Here is a 16,988-nt window from a genome sequence, read left to right on the forward strand (position 1 = left end):
GACAAGCGGGCCCAACATACAATCGATGACGTGGCAGTTCATTCCCTCCCCTCGAAAGACAAAGCCGAATCGGATAAGCCCCTCTTCCCCCTCGCGCAGGCGAGGCGAGAGATCGGAGTAAGTAATGGAGTCTACCGCGCTAATCGCACCATTACCGCTACTAACCTCTCGCTCCCGTTCCAAACCCCTCTCCCCTGCCCCCACCAGAGCTCGCCGCCCCGCCTCCATTCCCTTCTCCTACGGCAGAGGCCGCGTCGTCCTATTTTCCCGCCGCGGCCGCGTGTACGCCGGCGTTGGCTCCTTGGTCTCCGCCGCCGCAGCGACTGGGGAGGCAGCAGATGGCGGATCTGAGGCCATCCTGCTCAGTGTCCAGGTACATCCTTATGATCGAATCCCTACTCGAATTCGAAGCTCCCCTCCCCTTCGTGCCCTCTTCTCGAATCGCCTGTTCGATCTCGATGGTTGGTTAGCAAGCTCAGGTCTGTGACTGTGATGTGCTCTTGCCTGGCTCTTGTTTGCAGGGTATGATGTGCGACGGGTGCGCGGCGAGCGTGAAGCGGATTCTGGAGAGTCAAGTATGCATCCCCCTTCCTTAATTCCTTTCTATCTCCTAGTTGTTTGCGCTAAGAATTAAGGGGGGAATGGGGGATATGAGGATTGAGGACTAGAAGAAACTGGAGCAAGATTATTGGTTTGCTTTCTTCTAATGCGTGAGGATGAAAAGTGAAGAACAATCAGAGATATTTAAGTAGCTAACTACCGAATGTAGATCATACCTTCTTATCTTTCTTTGCTGTTACTGTTACTCTGTTAGGCTGAGTAGCCCCAGTGCACCATTCCATGCACCGCCGTGAAATGGTTTCAACCTGCAACTCCAGTACATTAGGGATTCATCAAAGACAAGTTCAATACCATGCTTCTTGTACTTGTTTTTTTTTTATCATATGCTACACAGCTTCAGAGGATACAAAAGTTTAGGATGCTTAGTTAGGAAAAGTTTTTTTTGTTGCTGGGGCACTGTCGACCTTTAGGCTTTTGGCTGAACAATTATCTGATCAGTTGTTTTTTTATGTTTGCTTCTGTAGTTACCCTACTTCTCTAAACATAATATACCTTTTCTCCATCTCCTTTTTAATATGCTTTTACTCATCACCTTGGGACACTTGCCTTTGCAGCCAGAGGTTACATCTGCTACCGTTGATTTTAAGGAAGCAAATGCAGTTGTGTGGACAACAGCTGAAGCTCGGGCATCAGATAATTGGCAGAAGCAGTGTGGAGAGAAACTTGCTAAACACCTCGGCACTTGTGGATTTGAGTCTCGGCTGCAAGGTAATTAGGTAACAGCCATGTGTTTTCCCCCTATCCTTGCGGTGGCCAATGAATAAATTGAGTTATTTGAATCCTTACACTACAAAGTTCTTGCTGTCTTCATTTTTCAGCTATGGAAATTACCATTTCAAAGACTGATTGCAATGCAGATATTTCCTTGGAAATTTGAAGTTCTAGGATCTATAGACCATGTTTCAGAATCATTGTACTGAGTAGATCAGAAAAGAGTCAGCTTGCTATAATTTGGTTAGAAGTATATCAATCTATTAGATGAGTATCCTAATTCAATTGAACAATGCAACATTTCCATGTTTCATATCTGAATTCTTAAATACACATTCCTAGCATATAGGCATATAGTTACGGAAAGAAGTCAAGTTTTTTTAGGTTGAAGTATGTTTGGAATTCACAGTTACTGCAACAGCTTCTTTAGCGTTTTGAAACATCTTATGTACTGTGAACTCCACTAATACTATTTTTTTTATTCATAGAGTAAGGTGAAGCCAAACATAGTTGATACTGAATATAAGTGATGTTATCCCATGAGTTCAGCGTCAGATGTCACATGAATAAGCACACGGTTCAATTTCCACCATCATCTGTGTTGCAGACTTGCCGGGAGCCCTGGAGAGTTTTGCAACCCAAATTTCCAGTGTTCCATCTCATGGAGCTCGGGCTTAGTGCCAGTGTACTAGTGCTTCCTTTCTCATGGGCTTTAGCTAGTTTGTTTGGAGAGGCTTTTGCTGATATACTAATGCTAGATCTTTTTTTTTTTTTGAAACGAACCGGCAGGAGATCTGCCTGTTATATTAAAAAGCAGGAGGAGCCCGATGGGCTAGAGTACAGAAGAGGGAAAATCCCCAAGAAAATTAAACAATATTAATTAGAAGGCCTAAATGCTAGATCTTAGGTCACTGTTGCAAGGCAAGAAGTCTACATGACTCCGTTCTTCGCTCCTCTTTATTCCCTACTAGCAGTGCCCATGTGCAGCACGCACATGTTTTAAAATCAAAAGATTTCTAGCATAGGTCCACATGCGGCATGCACATATTTTAAAAAATTCAGAAAATAACCACTTTATATTTAAAGCAGTGATTGATATGTGACAATTATATAAACAACCTAGGAAACAAGATATTTAGATTAATTAACCAACAATTTAGCTTAAATCATAATCCATACCATAATTATTTTCATCCACACATTATATCATATGTATCTTTAATAAAGTTGTGTGTTGTGTCCATCCAACAAATCCACGCACATAACAATCAACAAATGTTTAAATGACGGAGAAGAGGAATCTTGTTCAACTTGGTTCCTTCTTTGGGATAAGAAAATGTGAGTACAACTCGGTAGTTTGGTTTCTCGCAAAGTAATAAATTTAAAAGCTTGAATTGGATAGAACATTATAAAAGTGTTACAACACCACGAGTACTGCCTTTTGGTCTGCCATCCATCCATGGCAATGGATGAAGAAGACATTTCTCACATCACACTACATGATGTCACTGAAATTACAATCTAATATGATGTCCTGGCAGTAGCACCAGACCTTGACCCCTCCTTGCCATGACATCTGAAAAATATTGGTCTAGATATCCAATACAGAAATTAGAAACTAATTCAAAAGCTACAATTTGAAACTAATATGTTTGATAGCATACCTATTAGACAGTAGACCTCTTTGACAATAGGGTAAGATTCTAAAATATAGGGGCAGAAAAATAATCCATGTAAATAATTGGGAGAACCTGATTTAAATAGATTGGGTTTAAAATTACATGTTTCACAACCTTGCTATGAATCTGCACATTAGCAAAGTGTGCCTCCCGAACCTTAATTCAGGTGTAGTAGTTTTTCTATAAATGCTTGAACCTTAAATAGACTGGGTTCAATGCCTGAATTTTTCTATAAATAAATTAGGGCTTCATTTATACTAAGAAACCGTGTGTAGTAGTTTTGATGAATCAAATATAAAAGTTCAGCTATTTAAATCACCAAAAAAAATTCTTATCATACCAGGCATATTCTATTACTGAATTGACCTCAATAAGATTATGAAGGAAAAATAGAAGAATCTAGTAGTAATATAATTCATCGACAAACAACACAAGAAATATTTTTTAGCGAGCTGCCTTTTGCCTTCCTCTATCCTCCACTCCATGTTGCTATCCATTGGAGGCCTAATACGGAACTTAAAAAAATTCATGACACTAAAATACATTGATATATTTTACATCAGTTACACACTGTATAGCAGAAAAAAAAAATCTACACTGGAGAACCTGAAATATAAATAACAATTCTGAAATAAGAATAAATCCTAAACCAAATAAATATTGTACATCTAAGAGTAAACCTTGAAATAAAATAAAGATCATGTAACCACAGAAAAAACCTGAATCTTACAAAATTTAGCACTTTCAGAGAACCATATAAGAAAGAACCAGCTGGTGATAGGTACAGGTAAAAAGAAGTGACCAATTGTAATAATGCATGCTGCTCATGCAATAACCAGTTGTTCCAACACACTCATAGGCAAGAACCAGAAATTAACACCAACAAGAACTGTTAAGAAAGCAAAATTCAGGGCTTGTGAAATTTTATACTTGCCTGAAAGAATTTTATATCAGCTGGTGGTAAGCTTGGACACAAGCGTAGCCTAGTTTCTTCAATAGGCTGGAGGTTTCCACCAGCCAGGATAACAACATAAGCATCTCGAGTGACCTGCAACAGGTAATGAACAAAAACTCATAAGTAGCTACGGCATATCCTTTCAGCAACACAAAATGTCAAGGTATAGTACCTCTGAAAATATTTTTCCGCACAAAGCATCACAAATTTAAGATATGCTTCTTCAGATTGTTGATTGAGCTTTTGCTTTGCAACAATTATTCTTCCATCATCATTGCTGTTCATAAGGGAGCATAGAAAGTCAACCAATGCCTGAAAACAAGCTACTGCTTCCTCTGCTGGAGATCAAACTGATTTACACCATCTTTGATGCTAGTTGTCTTACAGGCATATCCACTAACCTGAGAAGACAACAAACAGATGACACGGGCATTGGGCAATTGAATGGGTACATTGTGATAGAATTCTTCACCTTGTGAATTATATTCCTTTCTTACTTGAACAACATACTACAGAGTAATGCCCACTAAGTCAGAAAACAAAGATAGGATTATCCAGAAAACAAAGTCAGAATAAATATATCCTATATATATATATATATATATATATATATATATATATTGGCCAGATTCTTTTCCACATTATCCAGGAACCATGTTACTCTAGTATATGCACCGGCGTACAAAAAAAGGTGCATTATAACTATTACATGACCATATGCAAACAATGAAATGGTAGCTCAGCAGTACCAATTACATATTTAGCAAACTAATTGCCTCAAATGCCAATAAGAACACCAGTGAGGATGGAATGTTAATCTGTCTGGACATCATAGATTCATACCTTGTCAATAGATAATCCCACATGCTAAGTTTATTAAACAGAATATGGTGGTACGCCCTTGTCTTCTGCAGGATCAGATCAATCAAGATGATCTACAAAAAGGAGAAAGCAAATGTCAAGGCTTCAGTTAAGCATGCTACGTGATGTGCAGCTGACATATTCCAACTAAAGATCGCAAGCATTGTTCATTGACCATCGTACCATGAGTTCACAATCGATGCAGGGATCAGCAAGAGCCTTCAAGTTATCCTACGCACAACAAAGATCGTAACATTCAGAGTTGACGGCTCACACGCAGATAGCAAAAAGGATTAAACTCATCGTGTGAACACTTGAGAGATGGGGGGAGGAGATCTAGGAATGTGTGGCTTATGCATTTCATCAAGCGGATGTTGGCTGGGAATACTGCACGAAGAGCATCGTCACACGCCCAGCGCAGCCAGCGGACCCTCCGTCCCCTTCCGCATGTGCATCGGCTATTGCTAGGACTTAGATCCATCTGCAGAAGCTCCTGTAGGACCGAACTCCAGCCCGCCGCCGCTCAGACCCCTACTCGCAGTCCGGGGGAGCAAGGATCGGGATGGCAGGCGATGCGAACGGGGAACTCGCGTCCACCACATCTGTTGCTCCGCTTCAGCCCCTATCGATGGCTCTGGATGCTCGCCCTCCGCTGAGGAAGGAAGCGTGGAGAGAAGGAGCGAGGATTCGGAGGGCGGCGCGATGCGGATGGCCGAAGGGGATTGGGGAAGGGAGGGATGGAAGGCGATGTGGTCCTCAACGCCGAGCCGCCGGTGCGTGCCGGCGTGGGCGCCTTGAGCGGCCTCGACCACGCCGAACGCCGTGCGATGCAGCGGCGGCAGGGCCGATTCGCCGCCGCCGCCGCCGCCGCTGCGCACGAGTGGGGAGACGAGCCACCGGCACCGGCGCCGGCACCGCTGCTGGATCCGTCGGCCGTCGCCTAGGAGGGAGGAGGGAGTCGTGGGGGAGCGTGTCGCGAGGGAGGAGGCCGCGGGATTGACAGGAGGATCGGAGGTGTGTCGTGCGAGATCAGGCGTCGTTACGGGAGTAGGATGGCTAATCGGATCGCGGGTACGCAGGGGTGGGTAGACAGGGGCACGGTGGAAAAAAAAACCGGCGGAGAAGGGGGCGGGATCGCGACTCAACGGGTATGCCGACGATTTTAGTCTGCCATCCTCCGTGACTTAAAAAATGAGGTTTGTGAGGTGAGTACGGGGGATAGTTTTGATGAGAAGTGTTTAAATTTTTATGAATTCTTATAGTATAGATAGATTACCGCACAGATCGTCTTGTTACCACTAGTACTTTGTCCACGTTTGTATGGGTTGCTTCTTGTATTCCAAGGCATTATTCAAAGGTTTTATTTCAATGTTTAGCAGTTTGCTAGCATAGTGCCTGCTGCCTGCGCTCCGTGTACAAGTCGTGCCGTGACCAATGTATTGATTGTCCGCGTTCTTATTGGGATTCGGATCGAGTTGCTCAAGTTTCGATTAGGATTTTGATTAATTTATTTGGATTTCGATTAGAAGTTCAATTGATGACTGTGGAATCATTCGCAGAGAAGAGAAAGAGATAGAAATTGAGATATACTTCTGACGTCAGTCATCAAAAGCTGCTGTGTGTGAATCTCTCAATGAAATCAAAGAAAACCTGCTAATAAAGCAGACGGAGAGGAGCCCACGCGGGCCCAGAAATATATATAACGGACCGTGTGATTTCTAACTACTCTTTCCATTCCAAATTATAGGTGTTTGATTTTTTTACATCAAGTTTGATCACTTGTCTTATTTAAAAAATTGTGAAAACATAGTCAAATTTAAGCAACTCTTGAAGAACTTGTATTGATAAAGCAATCCACAACAAAAGAAATGATGCTTTGCATAAATTTTTGAATAAAACGAGTAGTCAAATTTAGGGTTAAAAAAGTCAAACGACCTATAATTTGGAACAGAGGGAGTAGTAGTTTAGTGGATGGGCTGGTTGCTGTTCCATTAGGGCCTGTCCGGCCAACATCAAGAAGCGTACAATTGTGGGCCCACGGACATCTTGATCTCTTTCTTAACAACCACTCACGCCTACCCACATTTTCTTGACCCAAGTCCAATGCGCAGCAGCGTAGCACAGCAGGGCCGAAAACGTGTGGGCCTGTATAATTAGGCCATTTCTTATGGGAGTTTCATAGAGGTTTCATACACATTAATTAGTATGTTATATAGAATTATATGATGACATGACATAGAATTTAAGAAAAAAAAGAAAAAACTAGTTTTATCTAGATAAAACTCTCTCTACACAAATAGCAACACTGTATGAGTCTTGAAATTAAATGTAACATAGACTCTAAAAAACTACAACATGAAATTATGCATTGAGAGAGGTAGTTTCAACTATTATTTCATAATTTTTTTGCTTATATAACTATCTTAAAAATATTAATATGAAATCCCCCACTGAGATTGGTGTTGATACGTCGGCCACCGTCCCCGCTTTCGTCGACGCCTCGACGGTCTGCTGTCTGACCACGAAAACCACGGGAACGGCCACAAGTTCCGAATCCTCATCCTCATCCTAATCCTGGGCTGCGGATGCATTGTAGGTAATCCTATCGTGCAAGGAAACGGGGCCGCACTGCATCACGACACAGCCCCGGAAGCGGCGCCGTAATGACGACGCGGGCGGGACCCGAAGCCACGTCCCCACCGACCCACCACCCGCTCGGCGCTCGCTCGCGTGCCTCGCCGGCGAAACATCGCAGCCGCGTACCACACGGTGCTTTGCACGTAACGAACCATGAATTAATTCATGTGGGGAATCTTTTTCTTCTCCTTTTCCGGTCTTGTAAATCGAAATACTTGATAATTTTCAAAAAATAAATGAAATTACTTATATTTCTTTAAGGAAAGCGAAAAATGAAAATTTTAGAGGGGCATCAGCTAAAAGTAAAAAGAAAACTAGTAGCGCACGATTATGTGGCTTCAAAAATGTTACAAATTCTTGGAGCACATATATATAGCAATCATAAGTTTCATGCCGCCACCACAACCACTGCATCTTTCTCTTTTCTTATTATATCAACAAAAATGATAATATTTAATATCATCAAATCTTTCATAAAACTTCCATTAAAACTGATCTAAGTAGTATCGGCACCTAACTAAAATACTGCAAACAAGGACAAAGCTGCCCGTGGTTCAAGGCAAAAGGAGACCCGGCACAGGCAAGCCTTTGCTTGCTTGCCGTTCTTGCTCGCTTCCAGCAACCCCCTTGCTTTTATACATTTTACATTCCTAGCTCCTCTGTGGTGTTGTGCTGCTGGATTTCTTTAGGTTACCAGCAGGTAGAAGAAAAATGTAGAATACCAGTTACCAGCACCCATAGAATGATTATCATCTCTTAAGCTGAAACTCAGCAGACCACCAAACCAGAAACCACTACTTATCCTGGCCTGCCTACAGCCTACCTGCCCCTTGTATTTGGTCCTGCACCTGCAGTATTCCCCTCTCCCTTTGCTGTGTGCTGTGTCTGTGTGCCGCCCTCTCGTGGTGGATTGGATTGGATCGGCACATCTATCTGTTCTATCTGTTCACAGAAATAATAATAACCCCTGTGTATGTGCTGCTGCCCTGACCTGGCTTAGGAGGTGGAGGAGTGTGGGTTCTGGGAATTTCTGTTAGGGCCAGGAGCTCAGGGCAGGAGCAAACAGATCCCTGCAAAGAAAGAAAGAAAAATTAACTGGTAATCTTACAATTTCTGTTGCCGCTGCTGCAAGATCTTGGATCTGAAAAGTTTGTGGCAAAAAAAATGATGGCCTCACGAGCACGGCTGAGCATGATGAGTTGATGACGCCGGGTGAGGCGATGATTATGACTTGAACGATTGAACCGGACCTCATCTCTCGGATCTGTGCAAGAGCTGGTAAATCCTCCCATTCTTGCTCTTCCTCTCCATCGCCTAGATTGGGGATCTTCTAGGTCTTGATTCTTGCTGTTGCAGTCCCCTCTCCTTTTTGCGTGTATGCTTTCCGTGTATATGCGTGCATGGTATTGTCATCTTATTTTCTCTTGGTGAGATGATAGCTATTTGCAGGTGATTTGAAGTTGGATTTCTTAGACGAAGATCTGAAGGTAGATCGATGCATATGTCTCGCGATGTCATAGCTAATTCGCCTGGTATAGTGCATAAAAATTTCTTGCTAGATGCTAGATTTTGGTATAGGAAAGAAAACTGTTCATGGTTGGGATTATTTCGCAGAAAAAAAACTGGGATTATTGCAGATTTTTTTTTTGGAAGCGCCCTAGTCCAAGCCAACCAATCCAACCACTTTACGTCTTCCAGTCGCACTACATCTTCTAGTCGCACGCCCAGTGCTCCAAAAGATTCCAGATCCTGATTGTTTTGACCTGGTGTGTTCGCCGTGTCTTGGTGGGTTTTGATTCGATTTTCTTCAGGATTTGGCTTCGTCAGGTGCGGATTGTTCTTCTTTGTGGTGGTTTGCGATGCAGAGTGGTAGTCGATTTCTCTTTTTAATCGGATAGGCCTACTAAAGTATTTGTTTCCATTCTTTTTTTAGAAAACCTCTGAAAGGTTATGTACGGATTCTTCGTCCAGATGGTGTTTGAAAGATCAGCTGCTGTTTCTTTGTGATTTCTGAGTAGTTTCGTACTTTAGGTTTTCATAACATTGGGAGATCTGCTGCCTGCTTGCGTGCATTCGCGTTTCTTCTTCTCATGCTTGCGATTTGATTCAGGCAAAGTTTTATGACCCGTGCAACTTTTTCCCACTTTTATTTTCGGCAAAGTTTGAACAAGAATAGTTTTCCCAACATGGGCTCTTCTGATTTGCGTCTGGAGAGGAGAGATTCATCACGCACCTCGCAGAGGGCTCCTTGCAGCACCTCTACGAGATCCGGTCAGACCGGTTTGGTGGCCGGTCAGACCAGTTTCGCCGGTGAGCTCAACGAAGATCCAATGAACGCTCGGGAGGGAGGAATCCCGTCAGGGCAAGCGCACCTTGGGTTGCCCTAGGCTCGGCAGGCCAGCTAGGGCGTCCTCAAACGCCATAGAGACGAAGGAAGAACAACATATCGAGGTTGGAAAAGATTAGGGCAAAGAGAAAAGATAAATAAAAAGATAAAAATTGTATATTTGATCGATTGAATACCCTCAATCGGCCACGACCCTTTATATTTATAGGGTGGGGAGGTTTTGCCCCGCAAGGAATCCTTTTACAGATCTAAATCTATGAATTTCTTTAATTACACTCGGACTCCATTTGGACCTATCGGTCCAGAGTATCCGGGCCAAAGTTCGGACGTCCGAACCGGCGTCCGGAGTATCCGGGCATTTACCTGGAGTTCCCGAGTTTCCTGCTAATTTTGGTCGTCAACACCAAGTCGCACCTATCTTCGTCCAGAGAGCCTTGTTTTGCTACCAGGAGTGCCATCACCCCCGCCTCCTCCTGTATGCATCCCATCCGATGCATTGTTCTCTCTTGACGATATGTGAGATGGGCAGAGGAATCGATTACTGGGATCAATGTGTGTGTGTGTGTGTTGGGGGGGGGGGGGGCACATAAAAAAAACTCTGTCTGTAACCCATCTTCAGCATATAAGCCACTACTAAAGACAGTGGTGGTATATAGGTTGAAGATGAGTGATGCGGGTGTAACTGTGGTGGTATGGTGATTATAGTTGATCTGTAAGTTTGATGCAAAGCAATGCATCATTTTAATGCTTTTGCTCGAGATAATGTGAATGTGATAATGTGAAGTACTCTAATTAACTAAAGGTACACAAGGTTTTCTGTTCGCCTTGATTGGTTAGGCAGATCTATGTGGTCAACTTTAGTGTTTGTGGTTCATCTTTGATTTAGTGTTTTCTGTCCATCTTTGTCTTTCTTTCATGCAGTGTTAATATTTTACTTGAATGCTTCATGCAGTAATGGGAACAGAATGCATTATGGCCACAGTGAATGAGGATCCTGAACTCTCATTTCCACCTGGATTTGGACCTTTTGTTGGCCTTGCATTGCATGGTGTCCAAAACAATGTCGAACCAGGTGGTACTCATTCTAGTTCAGTGCAAGTAGCACAGAGCATCAAGAAAGATGTCAAAGTTTTGGAACCCAATTCAGCGCATTGTAGGAGTGGCACACTTGCCAGTACTTCTGGGAGCCATAGTTGCAGGAAATCACTTCGTAACAGGCCTCCAATAGACTATAGCCTCTATGACCTTACCTCAGATGAAGAATCTGAAATTGAATCACCAGAAAAGGTTTTTTTTGTGCATTGATCCTTCTTTATTCTGCAATTCAACCTGAATCTTTGTACTGTGATTTTACCGAGTTGCTCAATATTGTCCTATTTTGTGGACAGGGAGTAAGATCAGTGAGACGTAGGAAACAATTACCAAAAGGAGTCCTTCGAGGCTGTGCAGAATGTGCTGATTGTCAAAAGGTTCGATTAATTATGCTAAATTGCTGGAGTTGCTTCTCCGGAGATGTTTTTTCTTGGCTTATGCACATTACATCATGCAGGTTGTTGCTAGGTGGAATCCATCTGGTGCACGCAGGCCTGTTCTTGAGGAGGCTCCTGTTTACTATCCATCTGAGGAGGTACCTTGTTAATTGTGGTATCATATCATACAGTCGTATGTCTGTACAAGGTTTAGTTTTGCATAAACTAATCACTTGGTTCCATCTTGTAAATTAGGAATTCAAGGACACCTTAAAATACATTGAGAGTATACGGCCTATGGCTGAACAATATGGAATTTGTCGCATTGTTCCACCACCTTCATGGAAGCCTCCATGTCTTCTTAAAGAGAAGAACAAATGGGAATGCTCAAAATTTTCTACTCGAGTACAGAAGGTCGACAAGCTCCAAAACCGTAAATCATCCAAGAAGAGCAGAGGAGGTGGGATGATGAAGAAGCGGCGAAAGGTTTCAGAGCCGGAAGATATTGGGAACATTAATCACAATCAAACTGGGATGCATCAAAGCCCAGAGAGGTTTGGATTTGAACCAGGACCAGAGTTTACACTACAAACATTTAAGAAGTATGCGGATGATTTCAGTGATCAGTATTTTAACAAAGATGCATGTGGGGACTCGCCACCATCAGTGGAAGATATTGAAGGCGAGTATTGGCGCATAGTTGAAAATCCCACTGAAGAAATAGAGGTACAGAACTTTTATTAGCATAGAGTACCTATGCCCTTTGCAATTTGTAGCTACGTTTGTGCTTTAGAAAATGCAATCTCTGCTGATTCTGAATTTGAGTTCCCAAAAAAAAAAGAATTTGGGATATCTTTAGATCATGGTCCTGTTGGTTTCTTTAGCTTTTCAGTGCAGCTTTGTTGTGTCTGTCGACCCTGAATTCCTGAGTTGCCTGTAGTAGCATCTTGCAAGTTCTTATATCTGTTAGGGATGTTTTTAACATATATTTGTTCTATCTTCTAACTTGTCAGAAAACCCATTCTCATATAGGTAATATATGGCGCCGATTTGGAGACTGGAACTTTTGGTAGTGGTTTTCCAAAGTTCTCTCCTGAAGTAAAATCTGATGGTGAGAATAAGTATGCAGAATCTGGTTGGAATCTAAACAATTTGCCTAGACTACAAGGTTCAGTTCTATCATTTGAGGGTGGTGACATCTCTGGTGTTTTGATCCCTTGGGTATATGTCGGCATGTGCTTTTCATCATTTTGCTGGGTATGATGATTGTCAACACAACTACTTCTCTTATAATTATTATAAGTATGTAGATTATCCAAATTTAGTATTATGATGTCATGTCTGGGTGTCTGCTGACAGCATGTTGAAGACCATCATTTGTACTCTCTGAACTACATGCATTGGGGTGCTCCAAAGATGTGGTATGGAGTTCCAGGAAAGGATGCCGTGAATTTGGAGGTAGCGATGAGGAAACATCTACCTGATTTGTTTGAGGAGCAGCCTGATTTGCTTCACAACCTGGTATGGTAAGTGTTTCTCTCTTGATTGATGATTGTCAACTAGGGTTTAGGGTATAACCCACCATTACTGTGTCGTCTCACTTGTCTTGAATCTAAAACCTGGAACTCTCCCTCCCTCCCTCCCTCCCTCCCTCCCTCTCTCCCTCCCTCTCGTTATGCTGTAACAGCATTACAAATAATGAACATTTGTGGAAGTGGCACTGCGTGATGTTAAGAAGAAGGCAATATTTCTTTCCTAGACCAAAAATTGCGTCAGCAAGTAAACCACTTCTTGAAATCTTGCAGGTTTCTGTATAACGCCTCATGAAATGCTACTGCATTAAAATCAAACACGTGCATGTACAATAGACAGTAAAACCTTAAATGTACATGTGAAAAGTAAAGATGGTTAACATTATGGTTTCAATATATGTGCAAGATGAAAATTTAGTATAACGATCTGATGGTGGATATGTGGGACAGGCTTCTGATGTTTGCGTGAGTTGCTTTCCTTTTGGTACGTATGAAATGTATGGGGCCATGGGGGTGCATTTATAAGATGTCAACACCTTGTGCAGGTTACTCAATTTTCTCCATCATTGCTTAAATCTGAAGGAGTACCAGTTTACCGATGTGTTCAGCATGAGGGAGAGTTTGTCCTGACATTCCCACGGGCATACCATGCTGGTTTCAATTGTGGTTTCAATTGTGCGGAAGCTGTTAATGTGGCACCGATAGATTGGTTACCAATTGGGCAGAATGCTGTTGTGCTTTATCGTGAACAGGCCCGGAAAATAACTATTTCACATGATAAGCTGTTACTTGGGGCTGCAAAAGAAGCAATAAGAGCTCAGTGGGACATTCTTTTCCTCAAGAGAAATACTGCTGATAACTTGTGGTGGAAAAGCATGTGTGGATCTGACAGCACCATATGCAAGTCACTTAAGGTAAATTGGCAATTAAACTAAGTATTTTTCATTTAAAACTCAGTGAATTCTGACATAATTTTCCTGCATAGGCAAGAATCGAGATGGAGTTGACACAAAGAAAGGATATATGCTCTCAATCTCAATGTAGAAAAATAGATGCTGAATATGATTCTGCAGATAGGGAGTGTGCATTTTGCTACTATGATCTGTATCTTTCTGCCTGTGGTTGTCCATGTTCCCCAGAGAAATATACTTGCCTTATACATGCGAAGCAGCTTTGCTCATGTGACTGGAGTAAAAGACTTTTCCTATTCCGTTATGATGTCAATGAACTAAATATCTTAGCTGATGCTTTGGGTGGGAAGTTAAGTGCCATTCACAGGTGGGGTGTCTCTCATCTTGGATTAAGTTTGAGCTCATGTGTTAAACGAGAAAAAGAGCAAGATCTGAAGAATCTTCGGAGAGCAACTGATGGCCCCAGGAGGTCCTACATGTCACATGCATCAACAGTATCATTGTCACCTTCACTGGTTTGCAATGAACAGAAAAGCTGTGGAAATAAGATGCTGAACTCAGCTTGTTCGGAAATGAATACTGCTGATCCTTCTGCAGAGCAACTAAAGTTGGGAAATGTACCACCACAAAAGGAGCCATGGGTGAAGAATGATTTAGCATTTATACTAAATACTGGTGCCAGCCAATTACAGTATAATGGAGGGCCTGGAGGCGACAAAAACTCAGCACCATGTTTGTCAGTTCCTGCTGGTCAATCATCTTCTTCCAATGTTGGGACAAGGTCCTTAAGCACTTCTGGTGATTACATAAAAAATGCATACGGCTCTGTGCCAGTAATGGTTGATCATAGAAGCAACATGAAGCCTAGTTCGGAAAGCTCAATCAATTCCCATAGGTTAATGACATCTAACACTAATGCATCTCTGCGTTACTCTTACAAGGATAAAATAGACATAACACCAGAGACTAATGCCTCGGTGAAGACAGAGAAAGATAGCAATCAGATTCGTGCGGCATCAAGTCAACACTTTATGAGGACTGTTTCAAGAGCACAAACTGTCTCTCAGGAAGCATCAGCTAGTGTCTTTGCTTCAAAGCCACTTCCAGGCCCTTCACTTGTGAAAAATACATATGGAGGTTTTATTTCAAGCAGTGCCCATCTTGGTCATCCAAATTTTTGTAATCAGCAACCAAATGATGGGTGCCTTCAAAGAAAATCTGAATCTTTATCTGGTCTGGAAGCTCGGGGGCATTCACCTTTATTTGTGCAACCTGCTTTGGAAAATGGAAGTCCACAGAAGGGTCCTCGCATAGCCAATGTTGTGCATCGATTCAAGAGCTCAGTTGAACTTTTGGAAATCGGTGCTGTTCTATCTGGGAGGTTGTGGTCCTCAAGCCAAGCAATTTTCCCAAAAGGTTTGTTTTTCCCTGGCAAATCAGGATACCTCCATTTGTCTTGCAGCTGCTTTGCCATCCTTAAGTGCTTTTAATATGTTGTGTATGACAATATTCATGCTAGAGGAATGTTTGTTGTTTGTAAACTACTACTCATGGATGTTTTTCCTCATAGATTTGATTCTCGTCAGCAGTTTGATATATATTTTGCTCTTTTCCTTGGCATGATTATCTTTGTAAATACAGGATTCAGAAGCAGAGTGAAATACTTCAGCATTGTGGATCCAACACAAATGACTTACTACATATCTGAAATATTAGACGCTGGACTGCAGGGACCTCTGTTTATGGTAAGTTTCAGTTTTTTGTACGGTCTGCGCACCTGTTCTTTGTCACACCCCATGGCCACCAGCGGTGAGGACCGAGGCGTGAGGATCTCGCCGAGCTCACCTGGCCGCTTATATGTACCGGGTGTTACATTCTTCAGTATGTTTATATCTGTCAGTTGATGCATTTACAGGTGACTATAGAAAACTGTCCAGGCGAAGTTTTTATCAATGTCTCTCCTAACAAGTGCTGGAGCATGGTCCGTGAGAAGCTGAATATGGAAATACAGAAGCAACTCAGCATGGGAAGAGCTAACCTTCCTACACTACAGCCTCCAGGATCAGTTGATGGTCTCGAAATGTTTGGGTTGCTGTCACCGGTAATAGTTCAGGTGAGGAAATCTCAAACACACTTGTCTTGAGAAATGAAAGAGAAACTCTGAAACACACTAGCATTATGAGAAATGAAAATTTGTTCCAGGGTTGCATAATTTTACGATGGTAGACGCTGGCTGTCCTCCCTGGCTTGTTAACCATGTAGTTATGCAGCTTGTCCTATTCTGTTAATTTTTGGAGTCTGACTAAATCTGTGCAAACTGAGATATTATTTGAATTCCTTTCAGGCGATTGAGGTGCAGGATAGAGATCGGATCTGCACAGAGTATTGGAGGTCCAGGCCCCGTGTTGTTGCCGGAGATGGTGGCAGTCGGCATATCCCGCCACCTCAGGGTCCGCCGCACATTGCGCTCCTGAGGGGGCTGTTCCAGCGAGCCAGCCGCGATGAGCTGCGAGCCCTGCGGAGTCTACTGACTAGCAATAACAGTCTGGACGAGAGCTCCAGGCAACAGGCTGCCCAAGTCCTGGACGATGAGATTGCCAAGCAGTGGCACTGACGAACCAAAATAGGACTTGTAATCTCTTGACTGCATGAAAATTTTGGGACGGGACCAAGGAGTTAGGCTTGCTCATTCCATTGCCCGTGTGCCCATTCTTTACATTCTTTGTGTCCATGCTCCATGACATAAGATTTTGCCACACCTGATTGTTCTTATCTGATTCAGATGATTGACACCTCACCCACTGACCATACCGTGTTCTGTTCCTAAATGTTGAGATAAATATTCCCTGTCTCGAAACTCTTGTAGTATCCTTGCTGTTTTAGCTGAACAAGTCATTTCTAGTTCTGCTACTTTTTTTTTTGAAGCCAAATATTTTTACCGAGGCTGCAGGATGAAGGCCCGTGAGAACCAAGTTTTTACTTGTTGGTTGTGCATCAGAAACGTGCCGGACCAGTTAACGTCAGCAGCTGCCTTAGGCCTCGTTTGTTTTTTTTCAAGTTGCTGTCGTATTTAGATATCAACTAGAAATGGTTGCGGTGTTGCCGTGTATGGCCAGTGTGTGGGCTATATTTTTCATCGTATGTTCATCGAGGGAGAAGATGGAGGCAACATAATGGATATATGGTGCAAGAAGAACATAAACATCTTATTCACTTAATGGCTAGGTAGAACTATATAGGGAAAGCTTACTACTACAAAATTCCA

General features: G+C 42.6%; 1 protein-coding gene and 1 long non-coding RNA gene across 8 annotated transcripts; one reads left to right on the forward strand and one right to left on the reverse strand.

Annotated features, from left to right (window-relative positions):
* Window positions 1-33: 33 nt before the first annotated feature.
* Window positions 34-16,591, forward strand: LOC120694537 (lysine-specific demethylase JMJ703-like). 4 transcript variants are annotated; one of them, XM_039977682.1, is made up of 14 exons: window positions 34-373; window positions 522-575; window positions 1,176-1,329; window positions 10,764-11,098; window positions 11,200-11,280; window positions 11,361-11,438; window positions 11,536-12,006; window positions 12,313-12,537; window positions 12,640-12,801; window positions 13,358-13,726; window positions 13,798-15,139; window positions 15,365-15,468; window positions 15,639-15,836; window positions 16,068-16,591. In XM_039977682.1, exons 1-14 carry the CDS (start codon window positions 125-127, stop codon window positions 16,335-16,337), a joined length of 4,092 nt encoding a protein of 1,363 aa, XP_039833616.1. In that variant the 5' UTR covers window positions 34-124; the 3' UTR covers window positions 16,338-16,591. The 4 variants fall into 4 exon arrangements, with proteins under 4 accessions (XP_039833616.1, XP_039833620.1, XP_039833617.1 ...); XM_039977686.1 differs by lacking the exons at window positions 34-373; window positions 522-575; window positions 1,176-1,329 and adding an exon at window positions 8,704-8,742; XM_039977683.1 differs by lacking the exons at window positions 34-373; window positions 522-575; window positions 1,176-1,329 and adding an exon at window positions 8,945-8,996.
* LOC120694539 lies at window positions 2,617-5,916 on the reverse strand. 4 transcript variants are annotated; one of them, XR_005683525.1, is made up of 4 exons: window positions 5,011-5,916; window positions 4,139-4,901; window positions 2,997-4,059; window positions 2,617-2,908 (listed from the first exon to the last, which is right to left on the reverse strand). It is a non-coding gene; the product is annotated as an uncharacterized LOC120694539 (long non-coding RNA). The 4 variants fall into 4 exon arrangements; XR_005683524.1 differs by having other exon boundaries at window positions 2,617-2,923; XR_005683526.1 differs by having other exon boundaries at window positions 2,633-4,059; window positions 4,139-4,475; window positions 4,810-4,901; window positions 5,011-5,892.
* Window positions 16,592-16,988: the final 397 nt, after the last annotated feature.

This window comes from Panicum virgatum, chromosome 2K (genome assembly GCF_016808335.1).
Source record: "Panicum virgatum strain AP13 chromosome 2K, P.virgatum_v5, whole genome shotgun sequence".
Lineage (NCBI taxonomy): Eukaryota > Viridiplantae > Streptophyta > Magnoliopsida > Poales > Poaceae > Panicum > Panicum virgatum.